This window comes from Cinclus cinclus, chromosome 24 (assembly GCF_963662255.1).
Source record: "Cinclus cinclus chromosome 24, bCinCin1.1, whole genome shotgun sequence".
Taxonomy (NCBI): domain Eukaryota; kingdom Metazoa; phylum Chordata; class Aves; order Passeriformes; family Cinclidae; genus Cinclus; species Cinclus cinclus.
The window spans coordinates 6,806,393-6,828,507 of NC_085069.1; the positions used below are offsets into that span (position 1 = coordinate 6,806,393).

The 22,115-nt window shown below is 59.3% G+C and overlaps 1 protein-coding gene across 7 annotated transcripts; it reads right to left on the reverse strand.

The window, feature by feature from the left end:
* Positions 1 to 383: 383 nt before the first annotated feature.
* On the reverse strand, positions 384 to 18,672 carry UBTF (upstream binding transcription factor). Of its 7 annotated transcripts, none has more exons than XM_062507875.1 (22): positions 18,632 to 18,672; positions 15,297 to 15,430; positions 12,353 to 12,528; positions 11,993 to 12,076; positions 11,221 to 11,376; positions 10,452 to 10,516; positions 9,742 to 9,862; positions 9,197 to 9,307; positions 8,745 to 8,878; positions 8,046 to 8,187; positions 7,692 to 7,733; positions 6,883 to 6,996; positions 6,593 to 6,748; positions 6,008 to 6,163; positions 5,677 to 5,787; positions 5,501 to 5,589; positions 5,141 to 5,330; positions 4,855 to 4,902; positions 4,524 to 4,592; positions 3,993 to 4,139; positions 3,558 to 3,677; positions 384 to 3,184 (listed from the first exon to the last, which is right to left on the reverse strand). In XM_062507875.1, exons 2-22 carry the CDS (start codon positions 15,352 to 15,354, stop codon positions 3,071 to 3,073), a joined length of 2,403 nt encoding a protein of 800 aa, XP_062363859.1. In that variant the 5' UTR covers positions 15,355 to 15,430; positions 18,632 to 18,672; the 3' UTR covers positions 384 to 3,070. The 7 variants fall into 7 exon arrangements, with proteins under 7 accessions (XP_062363859.1, XP_062363860.1, XP_062363858.1 ...); XM_062507876.1 differs by lacking the exon at positions 18,632 to 18,672 and adding an exon at positions 18,204 to 18,291 and having other exon boundaries at positions 9,754 to 9,862; XM_062507874.1 differs by lacking the exon at positions 18,632 to 18,672 and adding an exon at positions 18,204 to 18,291.
* Between the last annotated feature and the right edge of the window lie 3,443 nt (positions 18,673 to 22,115).

Below are 22,115 nucleotides of genomic sequence, written 5' to 3' on the forward strand. Positions count from 1 at the left end.
CCCTGCGGGGACCCTCGGCACGGACCCTCCCCCGGTGCCCCATGGATCCCTCTCCCGGTGTTGCCCCCACTCCCGGGGACCCCCCCGGTCCCACAGCTCACCTGTCCGTGTGGTTCCCCCCTCCACGGATCCCCCACCCCAGGGATTCCCCCATTCCCATGGATCCCTCCTGGCCTTGCAGACCCCCCCCCTACCCCCGATCCTCCTCCCGGCAGACCCCGCTACGACATCCCGGTGATATTCCAGATCCACGGATGCCTCCAGATCCCTCAGTGGATCCCCCCAAGTGGATCCCACAGGAGGGAGGAAAAACACTCCTCACACTTGACCTTTTTTTTTTTTTCCTAAAGTTTTATTTTTTATAGTAATGACATGAGAACAGAAACATTATTTTTCACTTTATTATACAAAAAAAAAAGAAAGGAAAAAAAAGGAAAAACAAAAAACCCCAAAAAACTCAAAAATAAACAAAACAAAACAAAAATAACCAAAACCCCAAGCAACCCGGGAAACCGGGGACGCAACCCCCGCATCCCGCTCAGCCGTACAAATTCCGAGTCGGGATTATTATTATTTTTCTTTTTTTTTTTTTTTTTCTTCATTTTTTTTGTCTTTTTTTTAAACCTACAAAAACACTCTTTAAATATTAGAAAAAAAAGATGATTTTTTTTATCCTTTTTTTTTTTTGGTGTTTTTTTGCCTTTTTTTTTTAACGTAATTCACAAGAACTTCCATCTAAAGGATCCCGGGATTTTGTGGCAGTGCCAAAATGCACTCAGGAATTCTCTTGCAGCGCAAACGTCTTTTCCCCCTCTCCCAAACTGTCGGCGCTGTAAGAATTTTTCTTTTTTATTATTTCATTTTTTTTACCTTTTTTTTTAACAGAAAAAAAGGTAGAGGGGGGGAAAGGTGGGGTTAAATTTTTTTTTGTCTTTTTTTTTGTACTAAAAACACATCCACTAAAACACGACAGTGCTGGGTACATTCAGCAGAAAAAAAGGGATGGGGGGAGTTCCCCTTAGGGGATTTTGGGAGGGGTGGCGATTAAAAATTGGGAAGAAAATGAAAGGAAAATCCCAAATGGATTGGGGTGAAGTGGGAGGGGGAAACAGGGACGGACAGACAGACGGGGTGGGGGGGACACGACACCATCTGGGTTCTCTTCGGGGCCCCGGTCCCGGGGGGACACGGGGGGATTGTCCGTGCGGGAGCACCCGGGTTCACCCCCTTTCCCCCAGCTTTGGGGTCAGTTTGCCCAAAATGATGTTTTTTCAGCCCAAACTGAGGCCAGGATGAGGGGTGCTGCTCCCACCTCCCCCTCAGCATAGAGGGGGTCCCCAATGTCTTTGCGTGGGGACTGGATCTGGGGTGCTGAGAGCAGCAAACCTGGGGGGGGTTACGGAGCTGGGGGGGTGGGGACTCAAAACCCTAAATCTGCAGCAGGGCCCCCCCCTCCTGCTCCCCCAAACCCTGCACAGATTTGGGTGAAGAGAAAAATGGCTAAATTACAGCCCTAGAGAAAAAATCCCCCCAAGTCCCCCATCCCCTTCTCTGGGGACCCCAAATCCTGTCCCCCAGCCCAGCTCCACTCCAAGGATAGGACTGGGGCGGGGGGCAGAAAGAACAAATCTTGAGCCCCCCCCCACACAATAGAGTGGGGGTCTGGGGGGGGTCCCCAATGACACTGGGTGGGGTTTTGGGGGGTGGCACGGGATGGGGGGACAGAACCCTGCAAGGAGGTGCCGTGGGATTGCTGGTGCTCGTGTCTGCTTAAAAAAAGGGGGGGGGCCCTGAGAGGCCCCCCATGCACCCACCCCGGTCCCCACGGCCCCATCCCCCTCCCACGGAGGGGGCATTAACCCCCCAAAATAAACCCAAACCACACCAATATTTACAGCATGGCCCGGGGGGGTTAGACCCTCCCGGGTGGGGGGGTGGGGGGGGAACATGAACTGGTGGTAACTGGGATTAACTGGGGCAAGGGGAGCTCTGGTTCCCCCCCCCAGGATTTGGAACGGAAGGAGAGGAGCAGCATCACCAGAGAGGAAAATGGGGGGAGGAGGACCAAGGGAAAGGGGTCAGGGGAGACATGGGAAGGGGGAAATGAAAAATAAAAGATGGATCTTTCTTGGTTTATAAAAAGGAAAAACAAAACAAAAAAAAAAATAAAAAATAAAATACAACAGCACGACAACCACCGACAACAGAGCGGGGGGGACCCCGCGCCCCCCCTTGGTCACGCTGAGCCGCCGGCCCCTGGCGGGGGCAGCCCCGGTGCCCCCCCCCGCACACACTCACACGCTCTCACACACACCCACACCCCCCCACGCCACTGCCACCCCCGGACCGGGGACACCGCGGGGCTCCGGGGACACCGCGGGGCTCCGGGGACACCGGGCACCGCCCCGGCTCCCGTCCCTGGCCCCGCTCCCAAGCGCCGCGAATGTGGAGTTCCCAGGCAGATCCCAGGGCAGCTTCCAGACTGTACAAGGATTTTTTGGGGGGTGGGGAGGACGCCCAGGATGCTGGGGGGGTGCGCAGAAGGTAGGGGGGGGTCGCAAGTAGGCATTGTCCCATCGGCTGAGTCCTGAGCCCCTCGGCTCGTGCTCCGCGCCCGCTGCCGGAGGGGCGAGGGGATTTTCCTCCCATTTCTGGGCGTTTTTAATTAAAAAAAAGGTGTGGGGGGTGTTGTTGGTTTGTTGGGTTTTTTCCTGTGTTTTTCTTCTCTTTCTAGAAAGTTCAGAGCTGGTAGCGAGAGGGTTATGGGGGTAGGGATGGAGAGACACCCCCTTGGAAAGAGTGAAATTCCAAAAAATAAAATTGCTTCCCCTCAGGAGTAAAGCAGGGGGCAGGGGTGGGGGGCTCTGTCTTCGCCCCCAGCCTGGGGGAAGCAGCCCCTGATCCCCCTCCGTAGTGTGAGCTTGGTGGAGGGGTCCCTCTGGCCCCCGCTCCCCGCACTGGGGGTCCCACGGGGGGGCAGGAGGAAGAGGAGGAAGGATTCGGAGGGGCTGCAGGGGGGATTTGGGACCGAAACCGAGAAACCAAACGACTTTACGAAGAGCTTGGCCGATCAGTTGGAGTCGGAGTCGGAGGAGTCCCCCGAGGAGGAGGAGGAACTGCTGCTGCCCTCGGAGTCGTTGTCATCCTCGTCCTCGTCATCCTCATCCTCATCATCCTCGTCGTTCTGGGAGGGGGGTGGCAGAGAGGAGGGGGAGGTCAGGGCGGGGTTAGTCCATTGTCACCTCCTTGTCCCCTGCTCACCCTCCCCTGGGACGTGACCCCCACCCTCCCACCGCTGCCCCCGGGGATCTGGGGCTGGAGGAGGAGGAGGAGGGACGCCGGGCAGGAGCCAGGAGTGAGTTTGCAAGGGCTCAGCTCGGGTGCTGGGGGGGACGTGCCGGAGCAGCACACGGGGTCCTGCCCTCACCTCTGCCACTGCCTCACTACACGATCCGAGGGAGGCCACCCGACCCGCCTCGTGCCTCAGCTTCCCCCCTCTAAAGCCAGGGAAGGAAGAGGCGTGAGCTGAGACCAGCGAGGGGCTGGAAACACCTCACCTGTCCGGTGGCGAGCACAAGGCACGGACACGGTTTCTGGCCCCAGCGCCATCCAGCATACTCTGATTTCAGTTGCACCGGTGTAAAGCTTTGACTCTGGTGACTTACTCGGCATTCACACTGGCGCAAACGGAGCCGAGACCAGACTCAGTATCTCCACCAGGAAAAAGACAGGAGATTTTTCTCTGCTCACTGGGGGCTCTGCACATCCCCCCGCACCTCTATGTCCCGAGGCTGCTCCTGACTATGCCCCGCAGCTGCTCCTCGTGCCCTCCCCGGGAATACCGGGGGGATCCTGCTCCCCTTCTCCTCCCCACGTCCCCCTCCTTCCCGGGGCTCCTCCACCACGGATCTATCTGAGCCTGGCTGCGGGTGCCCCCCAGCCCAGGGGAGGGTGAGGGGGGGCCCCGTGCCCTCCCCATGCCACGGCCTCACCTCATCCCCGTCCTCGCTCTCCTCCTCGCTGCTGGACTCTGAGGAGTCACCGCCTTCCTCTGACGAGTCACCATTGTCATCATCGTCATCCTCATCTTCATCGTCGTCTTCCTCCTCCTCTTCCTCCTCGTCATCATCCTCTGACTCCTGCAGGACAGGAGGGACTTGGTGAGTCCCTGGACCTCCACACCCATGGGTGCAGCTCCCACCCCATCCTTTACAATCCCCCTTTGGGTTTCTCCATCCCCTGAGCACATCAGATGATTCCCTATCCCACACCTTCCTTAGAAATGGGGAGCCTCTCCCCATTCATGCTGAGAACTGCACCAAAAAGGGTCCCCAAGAGGATACCAGGGGTCAAAATCCCACCTGGATGGGTTCTGAGCAGGGATCTGGGGAAAGTTTACTGTCTCGAGGACAGGGCAGGCAGCTGGAAGCACAAAGGATGCCTCAAACAAGGGGTGTGGGTCCCCCCTGACACGGTCCCCAGGGAGGGGCCCTGGGTGGCCCCATGGGGCTGCTGTGACTCACCGACTTGGACTGCATCGTTGGCTTCATCTTGGGGTTGGGACCCCGGATCTTCCCTATGCTCTTGCGTTTCTGTGGGAACAAAACCAAACCCTTTAGAGCTCAAGTTCAGCTCCTTCCCAGTGTCCAGCCCTGAGAAAATTCCACTGCTGAGCTGCCACGGGGACAAATCCCCACTGGAGGGGCTCTGTGGAGTGTGGCACACCCAAACCTCACCCAGGACTGACCCTGCCCCAAGCCCAAGCCCCCAGCTTCTCCAGCCCAGTCCCTGGCAACCCCATTCCACTCCCAAACTCCTGGGATCCCACCACAGCAGTGCCACATGGGTACTCACGTTGGAAATGTGTTCCTTGTATGCAGCCCGCTCCTGGGGTGAGAGGCTCTGTGGGAACAGGGACACAGTCAGGGATGGAACAGAACTAGGGATGGAGCCAGGAAGGGCTCTAGCACAGGGCACAGCCTCCTCATGTATGTAACTTTTATCCTTTTAAGTTACAAAATGTCAAAAAACCATCTTGGTGGTTTCGGAGGAGGGGTGGGAACAGAGACCATGCCGAGCATCAGTCCCAAAACCTAAGGATCCCAGAGTCTCCCAGCAGGCATCAGGATCCAGCACCCACCTTGAGCCAGATGTCGAGGTGCACCTTGTACTGTTTCTGCTGCTCCTCTGCCAGTTTTTTGTAGTGGTCCTTCTGGCCCTGGGAGATGCGCTGCCAGCGGCTGCCGATCTCCACCATCCGCTCCTTCAGCGGGAGGTGGTTCAGCTCCCCGTTGGACAGGAGCTCCTGGGAGAACTTCTGGTAACCGTTCCTGCACAGGGAGAGCACAGGGACTGGGCTGGGACAGTGGGCACAGACAACCCAAGTGTCCATAACCCCCGTTCAGCTACACCAGGGTCCAGGCCACCCTCTCTCCTCTTGCTCCAGGCTTGTTCCCACCAGCACAGCCAGACCCAGTTCCTTCATACCCCAGGTACTCACATGGGGGGTTTCTTTGGCTCTCCCTGGAATTTCATTTTCTTGGTGGAGTTGGTGGAGCACGGAGGGGCCCGCATCTCACTCAGCTCCCTCTGAGCCACAGGAGAGATAGAGGGTCAAGGAGAGGGGCACTGCTGGCTAAGGGATATGGTGAGGGACACGAGGGGGCAGGGACCCACCTCATATCGCTTCTGATCCTCCGCTGCCTTCTTGATCCACATCAGCTTCTCTTTCTTCTCCATGTTGTTCCAAGTGGCCTCCATGGCCTTCAGTGCTTTGCCCCGGTCGTTCTGTAGGACAGAACCACCACGATGCATCAGATGCACCCAAAAACTCTGGGACATTGGGGTACTGCTGCTGGGGCACTGCTCCCCCCGTGACCCCCATCCTCCTCATGGCTCCCAGCCCAAATCCAGGTGTGAGAGCCAGAGAATTCTCACGTGGGAATTCCTGCTGGTGGGAGTGATGATCCCATCCTACCTCCAACCCCTTTCCCAGCCCGCTCCTTACCTTGAAACGAGCCAGGTAGTCCCCGATGACGCTCTGTTGCCAGATCTCCTCGGCAGTTTTGGGAGACTCAGGCAGCTTCCCGCGCTCCTCTTTATCGGAGCCGTGCTTCTTCTCCGACTGCGCCTTCATCGCCGCCTCCCGTGCCTTGTACTTGGCCTGGCCAGGGGGCATGGGGTGAGGGGGACACTGGGTGAGGGGGGCACAGCCCCCAAACACCACGGGACACCGGAGCTCCCCCAGCACTGTCCCCACAGCAGCACTGACAGCCCCCCACCAGCCCCAACCCCATCTCAGGACTCCCCTCCATCAGGAAAACCACAAAAGCCTTGAAAATGAGGCTCAAGGACCCGCTGAGGGGTTTCTTTTGTCTGGTGGGTTTTGACCCCCCAGGTGATGAGAGGGGGAGGCATGGCCAGTGGTGTCCTCAGTGCCAACACTGGCACCTCTGTGACAGGTCACTGTGATGCTCCAGGGGTCGTTTGTGCCCCTTGGTACGGGACAAGGACAGGAGCATCCCCTGGACTGCCCCAGATGCCCACAGAAGCAGTGGAGATGGGGATGGAGGAATATGGGGAGGGAACCAACCTTCTTCTTCTCGGAGAGGTCATTCCACATGCGGGCCAGGAGCCGGGTCAGCTCACTCTCCGACAGCTCTGGCCGCTCCTCCTGCAGCTGCTTCCGCTTCTCCTCCGAGAAGATGAACATGGCTGAGATGGGCCGCTTGGGCTTCTCTGAGCTGGCCTGAGGGGGGCACACGGGGCTGTCAGGGGGGCGAGCCCATGCAGGGTCCAAAGCCCACAAAGCCCCTTGAGATGCACAACCCCATCCCAAGCCTCTGGCAGGTGCTGCCCCATCCCTCCCGGGGCCACTCCCACCTTGCCGGTCTCTGGTGAGGATTTTTTCGATGCAGGACTCGTTGCCCCTTTCCGGTTGCTGCCCAGCATCTTCTCCTCACCCAGCACCCGCTGCTGTTCCTCCTCAGGCAGGCTCTGGGTGGCACAGGAGGAGACATCGTTAAAACAGCCCAGTGCTAATGAGGGTTTGAGGCAACTGGGGAATAGGAACTTTGGGGAAGGGGAATTAATGCACTTGGTCATCCTGATCTAAATCCTGTCCCAGTCAGGACCACGTGTAGGAACTGCACATGTACAGCCTGAGGGTCCTCATGCTGTCACTCCCTATCTGGGCAGTGTCCCTTCCCCCAAGCTCAGCTGGTTCTCAGTGGAAGCAGGTGGGCAGGTTTCTGGATCTGGGCACACCCCTGGGTTTTCCAGCCGGTGCCCCTGCTGCCGCAGCCGGGGCCGTGTCACATCCGCCCTGGGCCGGGGACGGTGCTGGGGTGGCCTCGGTGCAGCTCCCCCGCCCACGCCCCAGCCAAGGAAGGAAGCGAGAGGCTGCACAGCCACAGCCACTGAACACCCTCCCCTCCAGCTCCAGTCCTCTGCTCACCCCAGCTCTCCTCCCAGAACCCAACTGGAAGACACTGGGTCAGGCACTAGGACAGCTGGAAGGTCAAGGCTATGCGCAACCATCTACACAGCACCCAGGGCTGAGCCCAGACATGTTTTGGGGGAGCAGAGAGGGCAGCCCCCCATCTGAGGCATCCCAGTCCCTGGGCAGAGGTCCCCATTCCCAGATTTGGGATCTCCAGCACCTGATGGCTGAGCACCCCCTCATCACTCACCTCCAGGAAGCGCAGCAGCTCGATCTCGTAATCTTTCTTTTTCTGGAGGGGGATGGAGATGTGTGGTTACACAGAGATCCCTCACGCCATCCCTGACCCTTGCAGCCCCTGACCCAGCCTCAATCCCTTGGCACCCTTCACCTGGACCACCTGTTTGTCCCACACAGGATCAAGGGAGGTGACCGAGGGCCTCAGGGAGAATCGGTGATGCAGACTGGCACAGGGACTGAGGAAAGGTGAGGGCTTCATTTCCAGGGATGTTTGTAGCCCAGACTCTCCCATCCCACTGTTCCTGTCCCACAGCACTGGTGCCCACCTGCCTCTCCCCGCAGCTGTCCATCCTCAGCCACTCACCTGGTCACACTTTTTGTGGTAGGCATCCTTTTCCTTCTGGGAGAGCAGCTTCCACTGCTGGCTGCACAGCACCATCCGCTCCGTGCTGGGCACGTCTTTCATGTTTGCCATCAGCTCTGCACAGTACAGGGAGTAGCTATTCCTGAAAAACCCACAGAGGGACCCAGTGTTAGGGAAAACCTGACCCTGTGGAGCTGGCTTGGTACCAAAAGCCTCCCCAAAACCCCCGAGTTGGGTTGTACCAGGCAAGGAAGTGAAGTGCCTGTGCTGGATCACCCCCTAAAAGCCAGAGTACCTCTGTAAACCTTGCTCAGATTCTCCCCAAAATGTGTATTTGATGTATACTTAAGGACTGGTTTAAAGGGTTCATCACAGAATCATGTAATCATTAAGGCTGGAAAAGCCCTCTAGGGTTATTAGTCCAACCATTAACTAACACTGCCAAGCCCACCACTAAACCATGTCCTGAAGTGTCACATCCACACTTTTTTAACACTTCCAGGGATGGTGACTCCACCACTGCCCTGGACACCCTGTTCCCAGGCTTGACAATGAAGAAATTTGTCCTATAAACCCCATCTAACCCCTGAAGTGCTCCCAGATGTTATTTGGGCTCCCCAAGCCCAGCAGAGTCCAGTTTCCTTGCTGGCAGGAACCAGCATCCAGCCAGGTCGTGGCTCCAGGAGGGACAGGACTCACGGGGGTGGCTTCGTGGGTCGTCCGTCGAACTTGTCCTTGAGCTGCCGCTCCGCCTTGGTGAGGGTGGAGCGGGTGATTCCCTCCTCGCTGATGTTCAGCTCCGGATGCTTCTGGATGTAATCCCTCATAATCTCCTGTGGGGAATGGAGAATGGTCAGAGGGGCTGCCACGCCCGCCTGTGGGGCCGGAGGAGGATGAGAGAGAAGCCAACCATTGCCTTAATCCTGTGCCTGGGGATGCTGCTGCCTACCCCTAATCCTGTGCCTGGGGACGCTGCTGCCTGCCCCGCACATGGCTGGAGAGGCAGGGCTCAGACTCACTAGGGACCTGCCAGGACCTGCCTGAACCCCCACGCTGGCTATCGGGAGAGGCCCCGCAGGGCTGGGATGCAGAGCAGCTCGGAGTGAATGTTGGGACGAGTGTGGAGGGGACAGGGCGGGGCTGCTCCCTACCTCGTACTCCTTCCGCTGTTCCAGGGCCTTATGAATCCATTTCAGCCTCTTTTTATCCGAGAGTTGAGACCACTGCTTGCCCAGCGACTCTTTCACCTCCTTCGTGGTGGCCTGAAAACCCAAAGCCAGAGGTGAGGGCAGAGGGGTAAAATCCAAAAAAAAATAGAGGAATGAAAAAATATGAAAAAATGACAAAAAAATGGCGTGGCCTGGTGGGGCCTGACGGCACCCGGCACGGGGTGGCTGGGAGCCGTGGGTGTGTGTGGGAGTGGGGGGCATGGCCAGAGGTGAACGTCTGTGCTGGAATCCTTTCCTGTCCTGACTCAGGCTGTGGTCACCCCTTCCTAGCAAAAAGTGGGGGCTGGATCCCTGAACCTCTTCCAGGTGTGCAGAACTCCTTCTTACCTCAGTCCAGGAGCTCCTAGCGGTGTCTTCCATCCCGACCCCCTAAAATGCTTCTCTCCCTTCCCCCTCCTGCACCCCAGCAGCGGGGTCCAGGACCCCCAGCACTCACACTCGCACTCACTCCCACCCACCGTACTCACATCTGGACGCACTTTCAAGTAGATCTTCTTCTCGTGGTTGTACCACAGCTGCTGCGGGGTCTTGGGTTTTTCAGGGACATCGGATTTCTTGGCGTTCTGGATGAGATCCGGGTGGTCTTCCCTTCAGCAGGCAGGGAGGTGGGGAAGGGAGAGCGTCAGGGAGGTGGCAGAGGCAAGGAGTGCACCCCTAAAGTTGCCTACTAAAGGGTGACTGTCACTGCAGGGCTGAGCCTCCATGGGCTCAGGTACTGGGGGGTTTTAAAGCAGGACGGTTTTAGGAGAGATTTAAGTTTCTCCCTCCTCGGGGAGCATTGGCTACAGGCATCCCTGGGCTCAGCTGCAACCCTGAAGCAGCAGCAGGTCATTGGGAACATCAGGATCCACCTGGATCACAGCAATCACATCCAAGGGGAAGGTCTGGAGTGACTGGGGGGACACTTCAGCTTTTATCAGTGCTGGTGGTAGGGCTCCTGTTCCCACCTCGCAGACCCTGACCCCCAGAGCATGGATGGTCCTCTGCTCTCCCTCTCATCCAGTCTCCCAGCAGGAGGGATGCTCTCAGACACGTTTTCCTCACTTTCTTTTTGCTGAATTCCCTCTTCAAGACAAAAGCCCATCAGGGCTTTCTCTACAAGCTATGCACAGCAGGGGAATCTGGATCTGCCTGGAGAGGCCTGAGGAAATATGGGAGGGAGGGGTTGCCTGCTCACCTGAACCTCGCCAAGTTCCTCTCAAACTCCTGCTTCTCTCGCTGGAAGTCCTGGATGTATTTCATCTGGGGACACAAAGCCACCACAGAGGTGGAGAGGGACGTCAGCACCAGGAACGGGCAGGAGGATACATCCTCATTGACCTGGCTGGGCATCCCATCATCCCAATAGGGACTCAAGGGCTCCCCAACCCATGGAATGCTCCTGCAGAGGATTTCCAGCCTGCCTGAGACCCAGCAGCTGGATGCCTCCCCTCTCTGTGTACCCCAGCAGCCCTGGGAAAGGGCACTGCAGGACTTGTGCCCTGGACTTTTACTGGAGACCCAAGAGTGAAAGCTGGGCCCTCCCCAAAGCCCTGCCCAGGCTCTGGCATCTCCCAAGGTGGGCAGATCTCTGCTCCCAGCATCTCCCAGAGCCTGTCCCTGTGTCCCTCACCCAGACAGGGTGGCAGAGAGGGGCGTGTGCCTTAACCCTGGCATGAAACACAGATCCACCCAAGGGCAAAGCCACCATCCAGGTCCGTCGGGAAGAGTCGGACACACGGACAGACCCAACCAGCCTCCACCCCACGGATCCTGGGAACCAGGACAGGGAAAGCCAAGGAAGTCTTACAGGTCCGACAGGACTAAAGGAACACCTGGCTTGTCCCATTGAGAGCTGGGTTAAGCCAGGCAGGGCTTGAGCTCTGCTGGTTTTAGTGGAAGAGCTGAGCAGAGCCCATCACACAGAGGCATTTGGTGGGAAGGGGCTTGCTGACCCCCTTCCATACCTTTTTCTTCTCGGGAAGCTCCTTGTATTTCTTGGACAGGATCTTGGTGAGATCCAGGTTGCTCATTTCGGGGTGAAGCTTGGCGTATTTGGCTCGCTTCTCCATGAAGAAGCGGAAATAGGGAGTCAGGGGCTTCTTGGGAAAGTCGGGGTGTTTCTGGGGAGACAGCAGAGGGGAGGACACTGAGCATGGAGCTGGCAGCACCACCAAACCCAAGGCTGCCCAGTCCTGAGGGCACCTGCTCCATCCAGCCCTGATGGTTCCAGGCATGGCAGCCAAGGAGGGGGGAAACTGCTGGGAACAAGGGCTCAGCAAGAAACTGCAGTATCCCATGGCTGGCAATCTGGGAATCATGGCCTCCAGCCATGCAGAGCTGTCAGCACAGAGCAAGAGGGGACACTGGGGCAGGAGGAGTGGATGGGAACCAGCTCCCAGGGTTGGACCATCAGCTGTCCCAGGACCACCCAGCTGAAAGCACTGGGCAGGCCAGGAATAGGATGGCAGCTCCCAGCCCCTCTGGAGCTAAACTTGGCTGCAGGCTGCCAGCAGTAGAGCCAGCCATATTAAATGTACCCGGGAGCTGGCCCAGACCCAGCGCTGCGGCCTCCAGAGCCTCAGGCAGCCAGACATGGGGATCACAGGCAGGGAGGTGCTGGCAGGGGCTCCCATGGCAGAACCACAGGGATCTGAGGTGCCACAGGGGCGACAGGCCCCCATCCTGGGCAAGTGTGGGGTCACCCTTTAGGGACTGAGCCTAATAACTGCCCAATACCTTGAGCTTTTTGCCTTTGTAAGGATTCTTCACGTGCTCTTCAGCGTCCATAATGAGCTCTGTGAGGGTCCGGAATTTCCTCACCTGTGTGGGAAATGAAGAGACAAAGACTTGAAGAAGGGACAGGGCAGATCCCTGGCATAGCAGAAACCCAGTGGGTTTGGTAATGCTACCCCAAAAATGACCAATCCCAGCCCCTCTGAGGGTGTCACAATGCTGACAGTAGCAGGATGGTGCCAGCACCAATGGCTGAGGGCTCTGGGCACCCAACTTGGACAATTCCAACAGCCCCAGGAATGTCAGTAGGACACTGGGACCCGGTCACAAAACCCCCACAAAGCCCCATGTGGTGTCAATTACCTCATTAGAGATCTCCATCCACTTCATCTTGCACATCTCCCCTGAGAAGTCCTTGAAAGCCACTTTTTCCCAGTCCAGGTGGGACTCGGTGGTTTTGAACTTGCTCCCATCATTGGAGGGCAGGTTATTCTTCATGCACTCCAGGAGGGTCAGCATGTCCTCCTGTGACCAGCGGTCTGAGCAGCAAGAAACAGGATCAGCCAGGGGCAGGAAGCCTTTTCCCTTCCCTTCCCTTCCCGGCAGGATTCCGGGACTGCAGCTCCCAGCGTGCTGCTCCGCACCGCACGCCAGGACACGTAATCTCCACATGCTGCCTCTTGGGATTAAAGATCAAAGGACGTGGCTGTTTCCATCACCCTCCAGCAACTTTCTATGGGCCAAAGCAATCTGGGCAAAGCTAGAAATTCCACTCTGTGCAAACCAGAGAGACTCGCTCATCCCAGAAAACCATCAGATAAGGGATGGCTCTGGTGCACGGGAGCAGAGGGTTATTTCCTACCCTGGAGTGACACAGGAGCAATGAGCTCTCCAGTCAAGCAGGAAGCAGGGAAACCCACTTTCTAACTGGAAAACCTCAGTGCTGCTTTTCCTGCACCTCGGAGAGCTTTGTGATCACCTGGGCCCAGCTCCACAGTGACCTCTGCCAAGGTCAAAGCTCCCAGATCACAAACTGAGGGGGGGCAGAGCCCAGCACAGCCCTCTCCGTCCCACAGAGGGGTCCCTGACAGCCTAGGAATGATGTTCTTGTCACCCCAACATCCCCAGCTCCCACAGGAACATGCTGCTGGCATGGTGGGATGGGCACATGGCAAAGACCGTGAGGCCAGGCCATGCAGCAGCACTGTGCTGCGGCAGGCAGCAGGCAGGATATCCCAGCCCCAACCTCGGGGCTACTTCCTTGCCAGGGGAATTCCTCCCTGCTCCAGCTTCCACGCCATCTGGGGAGCACAGCCCAGGGTGCTCTGCAAACATGGGTGGCCCTGGGGAACACAGTGGGGCCTGGGAGCGGAAGGAAAATTCCCTGGGGATGGGCTGGAGGAGGAGCAGAGCCTGAAGCCACCCGCCCACGCAGCCCTGGCTGCCTCATCCCGGGATGGGCACCTGGGATTCCACGGCATTCCCTGCCTCACATCTCTGCCAGGTGAAGGCTGAGGTGCTTGGAGTGGCCTAAGGGACATGGAGCACCTCAGAGATGGGGAAAGTGGGACAGAGAACCTTGAGGAGATGGGGATGGAGTGGCTCATCATGGATTTGAGTGGAGAATCTCTCCCTCCATCTCCAGGAATGAAACCAACCTCCCAGAAATATCCAGCTGCAGCTCTCCCTCGACTCAAGACTTAACATGAGGAAAAACACACCTCCACCTTCTGCCCCTGATAGGGGTCTGGGGAAAGGCAATTCCTCCAGAATCCCAAACCCAAGCAAGGGATGTTAAAGGACATATGGGACCTGAGGAAGGGAGCATAGCCAGGATGCGATCCCCCCATCGCATTTCCCCTCCTGGACCTGCCTGGTTGGGGGTCAAGGCAGGATCCAGCTGGTCCCTAGTGACCTCAATTAATATGAAGGGAGAAAATAGAAAGAGCCTGCCTGGTAAGTGAGGACCCAGAGGCTTGAGGTGTGTCTCCATCCTCCTGGTTTCATCGCAAAACACCAAGAAGAGGCAAAAAAGATGGGAAACCCCCATTCCCTACAGAGCTGGGGGAGGGAGAACACAGCCCCAAATTTTGTCTTCCTGTTTTCCCCATCCACTTTGCAGGCCTCCCAGGCAAGGACCAATGAGGCAGAACAGGGCTGGGAAGCTGGTGCCAACTTTACTTGCAGAAATCAGGAGGAATTACCAAAAGCAGCACAGCCACAAAAATCCAGAGGGACAGAGAAAGGAAGGAGATACCCCCCAAACCTGATGGGGATCAAGCCCAGTGCCTCGGTTTCCCCCTTGAATGTAGAAACACCCAGAGACCTTTGGCCCTGTGTGAACCCCCCGCTGGCAGACAGCCAGAATAACCACATCCCAAAGGAATACATAAAAACCAGTGGAAACATCCCAAAATCCTCACTGGCAGCAGGGTGAGGACAACAGGGACCCCCACACTCAGACCTCCATCCCTCTGTTCCACCTCCCTCAACCTGGGGCATGCTGGAAAACGCTGGAATTGCGGCGTTCACCCACCAGGATGAATGGAGCTGTCTGTGCCCTGGGACCGATTTATCCCGGCTCTCCTGGCACCGGCCAGGCCTGGTCTATATTAGGAAAGCTGCCCCAGTGTAATTAAATCCATCTAAAGTCCCGGAGAAGGACACGTGCTCCAGCCAGGTTCGCTCGAGGCAACAACCCCGACTGCAGCAAGGAAGGAGGAAAAGTGGGGGGACCTGGCAGGTGTGAGGGACTGGGCAGTGCTCCAGAGGTTTGGGGGAGGACCCAGGGGGTTTCCTGAGGGGTGGAGTAGCAGAGCCCTGCAAGCTGCCCTAAATAAACATCTTTCTTTTTTTCCCCTTGTTTTCCTGACTCTTTTCCAATAAAAGTTGAAGCTCTGATGTCACGCTGGGGTCTGGAAGCTGGAGGCCCAAGGTAACAGCTCAGCTTTTAATGCAGCCCAGATGTGAGCAGGGAGGGTAGCACCTCTGTGCCAGCCCCCCCCCAGTTTCCCCAAAACTCCAGACCCCCAGAAGAACATCCCAGTGCCAAGGGGCTGCTGGTGCACGGGAGCAGCAATCTGCGTGCTCGTACATGTGCATGTGTGTTCCCCGCATGGATCAAAACTCGGAGAGGCAGATTCCCCCCTGCCTCCGGGATCCCAGATCCTCCATCCCTCCTCCTTCTCCATCCCTTCTCCTCTGCCATCCCTCCAAGAAAAAGGCAGCTCTGAGGTTTATTTATTAAGCGTGGCAGCGGAATTCCTCTGGGAGCACCGGTATGTAGGGGGGGCTGTCAGGGACTCACCTTGGTTTTTGGGAGCTGTCATTTCCAGGTCTGCAGGGCACTCAGCTTCGCCGTTCATCCTCCACCTGCCTGTGCCCAGGACGGTCCCGCCGGCTCCCTCCTCACCCTCTTCCCGAAATCACTCCCGCACAGCTCTGCAGGGAAAGGGAGAACCCTGCTAGGCATCCCCACCATGACAGGGGGGCCCCAACTCCTAACACGAAGTGGGGGGAACTTGATCCAGGCATCAGTCCATCCTCTCCACTCCTGGGTGAAGGAGGTGCTGAAATACCCCTACCCAGCAATCCCTCTGAGGTTTGGGGAGAGCTCCAGGAGGGGGATCCTTCATGGTGATGTGAGCCCCACATTGGTAAGGGGAGGAGGGTCCAGGGGTTTGTCCCCCAAGCGGGCGGTAGGATCTGAGAGGGATCCCAATAAATCCCAGAGGGGACAGGTTCAAGGTGGCTCCCTGGGGTAGGTTGGTGGGATCCAAAACCCAGGATCAAGAGAACGTGAGTCAAGAGGGCTCCAAGGAATATTCTCTAAGCAGGTTCACTCCCCGCACTGCAAAATGGGGGTTTCAAAGGAAGGCCCACCACAGATCTGGCAAAATCCTCACCAGAGGTGGGGACATGATTGGAGAAGAGAGCAGTCCCGCAGATCCAAGGGAGCTGGGGGAGCATCTGGGGACCTCAGGGGGATTTAGGGGTCTGCCAAGGGAGGAGAACAAGCTGAAGGAAAGTATTTCAACAGTGAGGTTCCAGGGGAAGTATCCCCCCAGACCCCATTAGGAAGGATCTTATGGCTCCGTGGGGAAGGATAATCCAGGGAGGGAGACCCCAAAACTTGGTGGGGGGGGGTGGCAGGATGGTAGACTGGGGGGATCCCCATTAGGGATTCCATTGGGGGAGGTCCTGGAGGGCAGATAGGGCCAGAGGCCTCCGGGGATCCCCCTGAGGGACAGGCCGCAGGCCTGGGGGGAGCAGGCCCCAGGCCTGGGCAGGGGCTGGGCCTGTGGGAATCCCAGGGAGAATCCAGGCTAGGAGGGGGTCCCCTGGGGAGGAGGGGGGTGTGTGAGAACCAGGCCCTTGGTCTGAGGGAGGACCACCCTGGGAGGGCAGTGGGGACGGCCCCGGGGTGTAGAACCCCCAGGCAGGATCCGGGCTGGCCCTTGGGGGACATCAGCTGCTGGGAGGGGGAATCTGGAACACCCGTGGGGCTGCAGGCCCTGCCGGGGACAAACCCGGGACCGGCTGAGGGACGTGGGTGCTGGGGCATCACCTGGGGGTGGATGAGGGGCGTACAGACCCCACCAGCGTGGGCTGGAGGATGAACCCGGGCAGAAGGAATCCTAAAGGCATGAGGGGAACCGCTCCAGGCTTGGATCAACCCCCAAGAGGGGCGGATCTAGGACCACCCCCGGGGCTGGCTGAGGGATCGCCTGGGGTGGGATCAAGCCCAGCCCCCGGGCGGTGTGAAACCGGGGATCGCCCGGGGGCGGGAGTGGGGGATCACAACCGGGGGGGGAGCGGGTGGGGGTGTCGCGAAAGGCGGGATCGCGACAGGGGGAGGGATCCACGGGATCACGGCGGGGCGGGGCGGTGCGCGCGCACCGGGATCCCCGGGGGGGGGCGCGGGGAGGGGGTGCGGGATCCCCCCGCGGGGGAGTCGGGGGGGGACCGGATCCCGCGCCCGGAGGGGGGAAGGAGGAGGAGGAGGAGGCGGGGGAGGAAGGGGCCGGGCCGGCGGGCGGAGGCGGGGAGCCCGCACATGCCCTGCGCCGCCGGCCAGCTCCAGTCTCCTCCTCCACCAGGCAGCAGGAACCGGGTGGGACCGAGCGCGGGCGGCCCCGGCGGCGCCTCCCCCGCCCCCGGTTCCCACCCGGGCGCCAGCGAGCTGAGCCCCCCCACCCTTTCTTTTTTTTTTTTTTTTTTTTTTTCCTTTCCCTCCAACAACACCCGGGCAGACAATGGAAGGCGAGTTCGGGGGCTCGGGGTGCGGAGAGGGGCCGGGGGAACGCGGAGCGCTCCCCTCGCCCCTCTCCGCACCCCCGGTCCCCCGGAGCGATGCGATGCGCTGCTTCGTCCCCCCCCCTCACCGCATCCCCCCCGCATCCCCCATCGTTACCGGCCGCTCTCCGCCGCGGCACACAATGGCCGGGCTGCGCCCGCCTCCGCCCGCCGCTCCTTCCCCTCCACCCGCGGTTATAAAGCCGAGACAAACCCACCTCTCCGGGCTGCTGAGGGGGAGGAGGAGGAGGAGGAGGAGGAGGTGGTGGTGGTGGTGGAAGAAGGAGGGAGGAGGTTGGAGGGGGGGGGTGTGGGGGGGAGCTCTAACCGAGCCGCCGCAGCCCCAACCCCGCCGCCGGAGCCGCTGGGGGAAGAAGAAGAAGGAGAAGGAGAAGAAGGAGGAGGAGGAGGAGGAGGGGGAAGGGGGGGCGGGGATGCCCGGCTGGGGGCGGCCGGGCAGCTGCAGCGAGCCGGGCGAGGGCAGCGCGACCTCCCCGCACCGACCCCCGGGGAGCGGCTCCTACCCGATCCTCCTCCCCCCCTCTCTTTTTCCCCACCGCCGCCCCCTCCTCGCTTTTCCTTTCCTCGTTTTTCCTTTCCTTTCCTCCCTTTCTTACCCCTCTCTTTTCTCTCCGCGACCCCTCGTCGAGCCCGCAAACACCCACCCACCCAGCGGGGGGCTGGAGTCCCGCTCCCGGTCCGGAGGGAAGAAAGGAAGGGAAGGAGGGGAAAGGCGGAAAAAAAAAGGGGGGGGGGGGCGGGAGAAAAAATATAGATAAAAAGAAAATAAGGAGAAAAAAAGGGATAAAGAAAGGATAAAGCGAGGCTAAGGAGAGATGAAGCGCGGGGGGGGTCGGCCGAGCCCCGGCACGCACCGGCGGAGCGCGGCGCCCAGCTCCCGCCGCGGCGCGGGACTCACCCGGGCTCGGGAAAAACAAGCGGGCAGCGCTGGAAGCCTGCCCCCGAAATCCAGCTGCGGCACCGGGGAGGAGGGAGGGAAGGCGAGCGGGAAGGAGGGAGGGAGCGAGGAGGAGGAGAGGGAAGGGAAGGGAAAAAGGAGGGAGAGAAGGGGGGGGCACACCGGGGCCGCCGAGCCGGGCGCTGCCCCCCGCCCCGAGCCCCAGCGCGGTGCCCCCCGCGGGCGGGCGAGGCGGGCGAGCCCCGGCGGTGGCGGCTTCCTGCCCGCGGGGCCTGCGCGAAACCAGCCTTTCTTAAAAAAAAAAAATATATATATATATAATCCTCTCTTTTATATTCACCAATCTATCTAAAATAATTTTTAAAAAATCGCTCTGGTGGGCGCGACCCCCTCCCCGTTGCCGTCGGAGCGGCGGCGGAGCGCCTTACCGAGCCCGGAGCGCGGCGGTGGCGGTGGCGGCAGCGGGAGCCCGGGGAGGAACAAAGCGCCTCCTCCAGCCCCGCCGGCGGAGCGGCGCGGCGGCGAATGGCGAGCCCGGGCGGCGGGCACGGCGCGGCGCGGCGGGGCACGGCGGCGGCGGCTCCCCCGGCGCGGGCACGTACCGGCGGGGCCGCCGCTTTGGGGGGCGGCGGGGGCTCGGGGCTCGCTCGGCGGGGCCGGGGCGGGGGAGCGGCGGTTGAACGGCGGCCAGCTCTGCAGCGCTGGCCCCGGGCGTGGACGCGCTCCAGTCCCCGCAGAGACGATCGCGCTTTCCCCCGCCTCCATGGCGCTGCGTTCGCTCTTCCAATCAGCCGGGCTGAGCGCGCCGGGATCCGCCGGGATCTCCCCGCCAGCCCCGCCGCCCCGCCGCCGCTTTCCGCCGGGTTTTTTATTGCTCTTTGCTTTTGCAACACTGTGGTGAGAAGAAAAAGAGGAGGAGGAGGAGGAGGAAGGAGAAGAGGAGGGAAAGGAGGGGGGGTGGGGGTGGGGGGGGGGGGAAGGGAGGAAGAAAAAAAAAAATCTCCTTACATGTGCAACAATCCTCGGCCGGCGTTTGCATAAAGAAAAAAAAAAAATAAAAAATAGAGTGGGGAAAAAAATAGATGAGGAAAAAAAATATGGGGGGGGGGGGGGGAAGCGGGAGCGGGGGGAGGGGGGCCGAGCCGAACCGAGCCGAGCCGGGCCTCCACGGCACGGCGGGGCCGCGCTCCTGCCCGCCCCGCGGCCCCGGGACACGGCGGCGGGGGGGGCTCTGCCCGGCGGGGCGGGCGAGGGGCAGCTTCCTCCCCTCCTCCCTCCCTCCGCTCCCTTTCTCTTCTCCCTCTCTCTCCCTCTCTCTCTCTCTCTCTCTCTCTTAATTTTTTTTAATGGAATTTCTCCAACTCCACCTTTGTTGTGCTGGGCGTCATTCCCCGCAGCCAATCCCGGCCGGGCAGCGCCTGCACATTCCCGGCCATCCCGGGCTGCTTCCGCGGTACCGAGCACCCCGGCGGTACCGGCTGCTTCCACAGCACCGACCGCGGCTGCTGCTGCTGCTGCTGAACGGTCCCGGCCGCCCCTCCGGTCCCGGTGGTTGCGGTACCGGCACCGAGCAGCGCGCTACGGCCACGGCCTGCCCGGCTGCCCAGCGCGCTCCGGCCAGCTCCGGCCAGCTGCCCGCAGCCCTCCAGCGTGTTCCCGACCGGCTGCGTGCTCCGGGCAGCCCCGGCCATGGCGCTGCTCCCGGCAGCGGGACTCGGTGCTGGCCACGCCGGGGATGCAGGATGCGGTCCGGGAAATGTGGGGTCACCCAGCTCGGTGGGCTGCGCACAACCGCAGGGGAATGGACAAAAATTCGGGGGATTTATATGGAAAAGGAAACAAGAAATATAATAATCCTTACATCTGGGTACCCCCCTCCCTCCCCGCTTCGGCTGGTTTGGGGTGCGGGGGTGGTGCCTGGCTGTGCAAGTGGTTTATTTGGGCTTTATCCCGAAGGGAAGGATCAGCGGAGGGAGGGACAGCCGCGCTCCTCCGCCACGTCCTGCCCGAGCTGTGCCAAGCCCGGCCAGGCAGCTCTGGCGCCGGCTGGTTAATCCTTCCTGTGAGAGCTTAAAAATAAAAAATATATGTATTTATTCTGTGTGGGAAAGGGCCTGGGCCGAGCTGGATCTCTGAATTTCAGGATTTGTCGCTATTTTGCAAGAGGGGAAAAATGACAAAAGTAAAAAAAAAAAACAAAAAACAAACCCACCCAACATAAAATACTTGGAGCCAAACAGGCCCAACATGTGAAAATTGACATTTTAATTTTTTTAGATTTTTTTTTTTTTAATTGAATTGTCAGCATGCTCCAGTGCCAATTCTCCCAATGTAATTTTGTGGCTTTTGTTACCAGCAAGGCACACTGCAATCAGCCACAGATCCTGCAGCAGGTGGGCTGGGAATGGGGACCCCCCAATGCCCATCCCAACAACCCCCCTCGCTCCTTGCTCTTCCGAGGCCTTGCTTCTGACCACGGAATTTTTTTTTATTTGCTGTTACCTGTGTCAATTAATATTTTTGGGGAATAAAGCTGCAAGTTTGGAGGGTTTTGTTTGCTATTCTACTTTTTCAGTGCACAAGCAGTGACGCTGGCAGCAGATCCCAGGGTGTCCCATGTCCCCTGCCCATGGGTGGCGTGGAGCACCCTGTGACGCTGCAGGCACTGGGGTTCTCCATTTCCAGGGGTGATCCCCCTCTGGAGCTCCGTGCTCCCCCCACCCCTCATTAGAAAACAATTAATTAGTATTTATTTCCCCCTCGTTACTCCTGACCTTCCCTAATTCCCTCCACCGCCTCCATTTCCCGGGCCTGAGGCAAGTTCAAAGAAGAGCTTGACCTAAATTCCCAACCCCAGCCCGGGCTGGATCCCACAGCAGTGACCTCGCTGCCATCCCAGGGAACAACAAACTCTTCCAGGGTGGGAAACGTGAGGGATGGGTGCAGGCGGACTCCGGCGTCCATCGCTGGGATTTGGAGGCAGGGTTGGCGCATGGGAGCCCTCCGGATGGCAGCAGAGCGGCTCCTCCACCTGGGGCCGGCAGGATCCCTGGCCTCGGGCTGGGAAGAGCCATCCATGTGCTTCCCCCTCTGGAAAACGGGCCACCAGCTCTGCCGGCCTCGGGACAAACTGCTGGCCACACTGGGATTTATCCCAGCCCCTCAGAGAGGCTTTGGGGTTCCGTTTGGAATTGGGATGCTGCTCCCAATTCCTGCCCCGTGGAAAGGCTGGGGGTGAACAGGCACGGTCCTTCCCACGGCCCCGCTGACGGAGCCGGTGTCACCCATTCCTTAATGGGATTATGGATAATCGGGGTCAGTGCAGTGCCAGGGGCTGGGGGAGGGGAAGGGGCTGCTCTGTGTCCTGTGCCAGCAGCACGGGATCAGGATATTCCCAATCCCCCTGGAATGGGAACAGCCGGGGCAGCGCTGGGGGTGCAGGGAAGTGGAGGGGGATGAGATTCCTGGGATGGCCACAGAGAACACCCAGGGATGGCTCTGGGGAGCGTTCCAGAATGCTGGGATGCAGCGAGGATCTTGGGATTCTGGGATTCAGTGATATCCCAGGATACCATGGCAAGGATCTTGGTGCAGCTGCACTGTGCATTCCGGGGGGATGGACACTCCCAAAGGATCCTGCTGCTCTCATTTGGGGGGAATTAAGGCACTGTCCCAGAAAATTCCCAGCTGGAAAGAAAACCCCCATTTCCTTTCTGATTTTATTAATTTGTTTATTAAAGCCTGATACAGAGGTGTGGGCAAGGAAAGGAGAAACCCCCAAAGATCAAAACATTTTTATTTCAGACACATAATTAATAAAACTAAACCAACCCAAACACGAGGCAGTGCAGCCCCGGGTGTGGCTACTCCTTCCCACCTCCCCCCCCCCCCCCCCCCCCACGCTGATTTTGG

What these genes read in the sequence shown, in the direction of transcription:
- UBTF (XM_062507875.1), bottom strand. Translation starts at nt 15,354, where the DNA reads ATGAACGGCGAAGCTGAGTGCCCTGCAGACCTGGAAATGACAGCTCCC. An exon ending in ACAAAGGCAAAAAGCTCAAG is followed by an intron (nt 11,377 to 11,992) that starts GTATTGGGCAGT and finishes CTGTCTCCCCAG; the next exon opens with AAACACCCCGACTTTCCCAA. An exon ending in AGGATCAGAAGCGATATGAG is followed by an intron (nt 5,590 to 5,676) that starts GTGGGTCCCTGC and finishes CCTGTGGCTCAG; the next exon opens with AGGGAGCTGAGTGAGATGCG.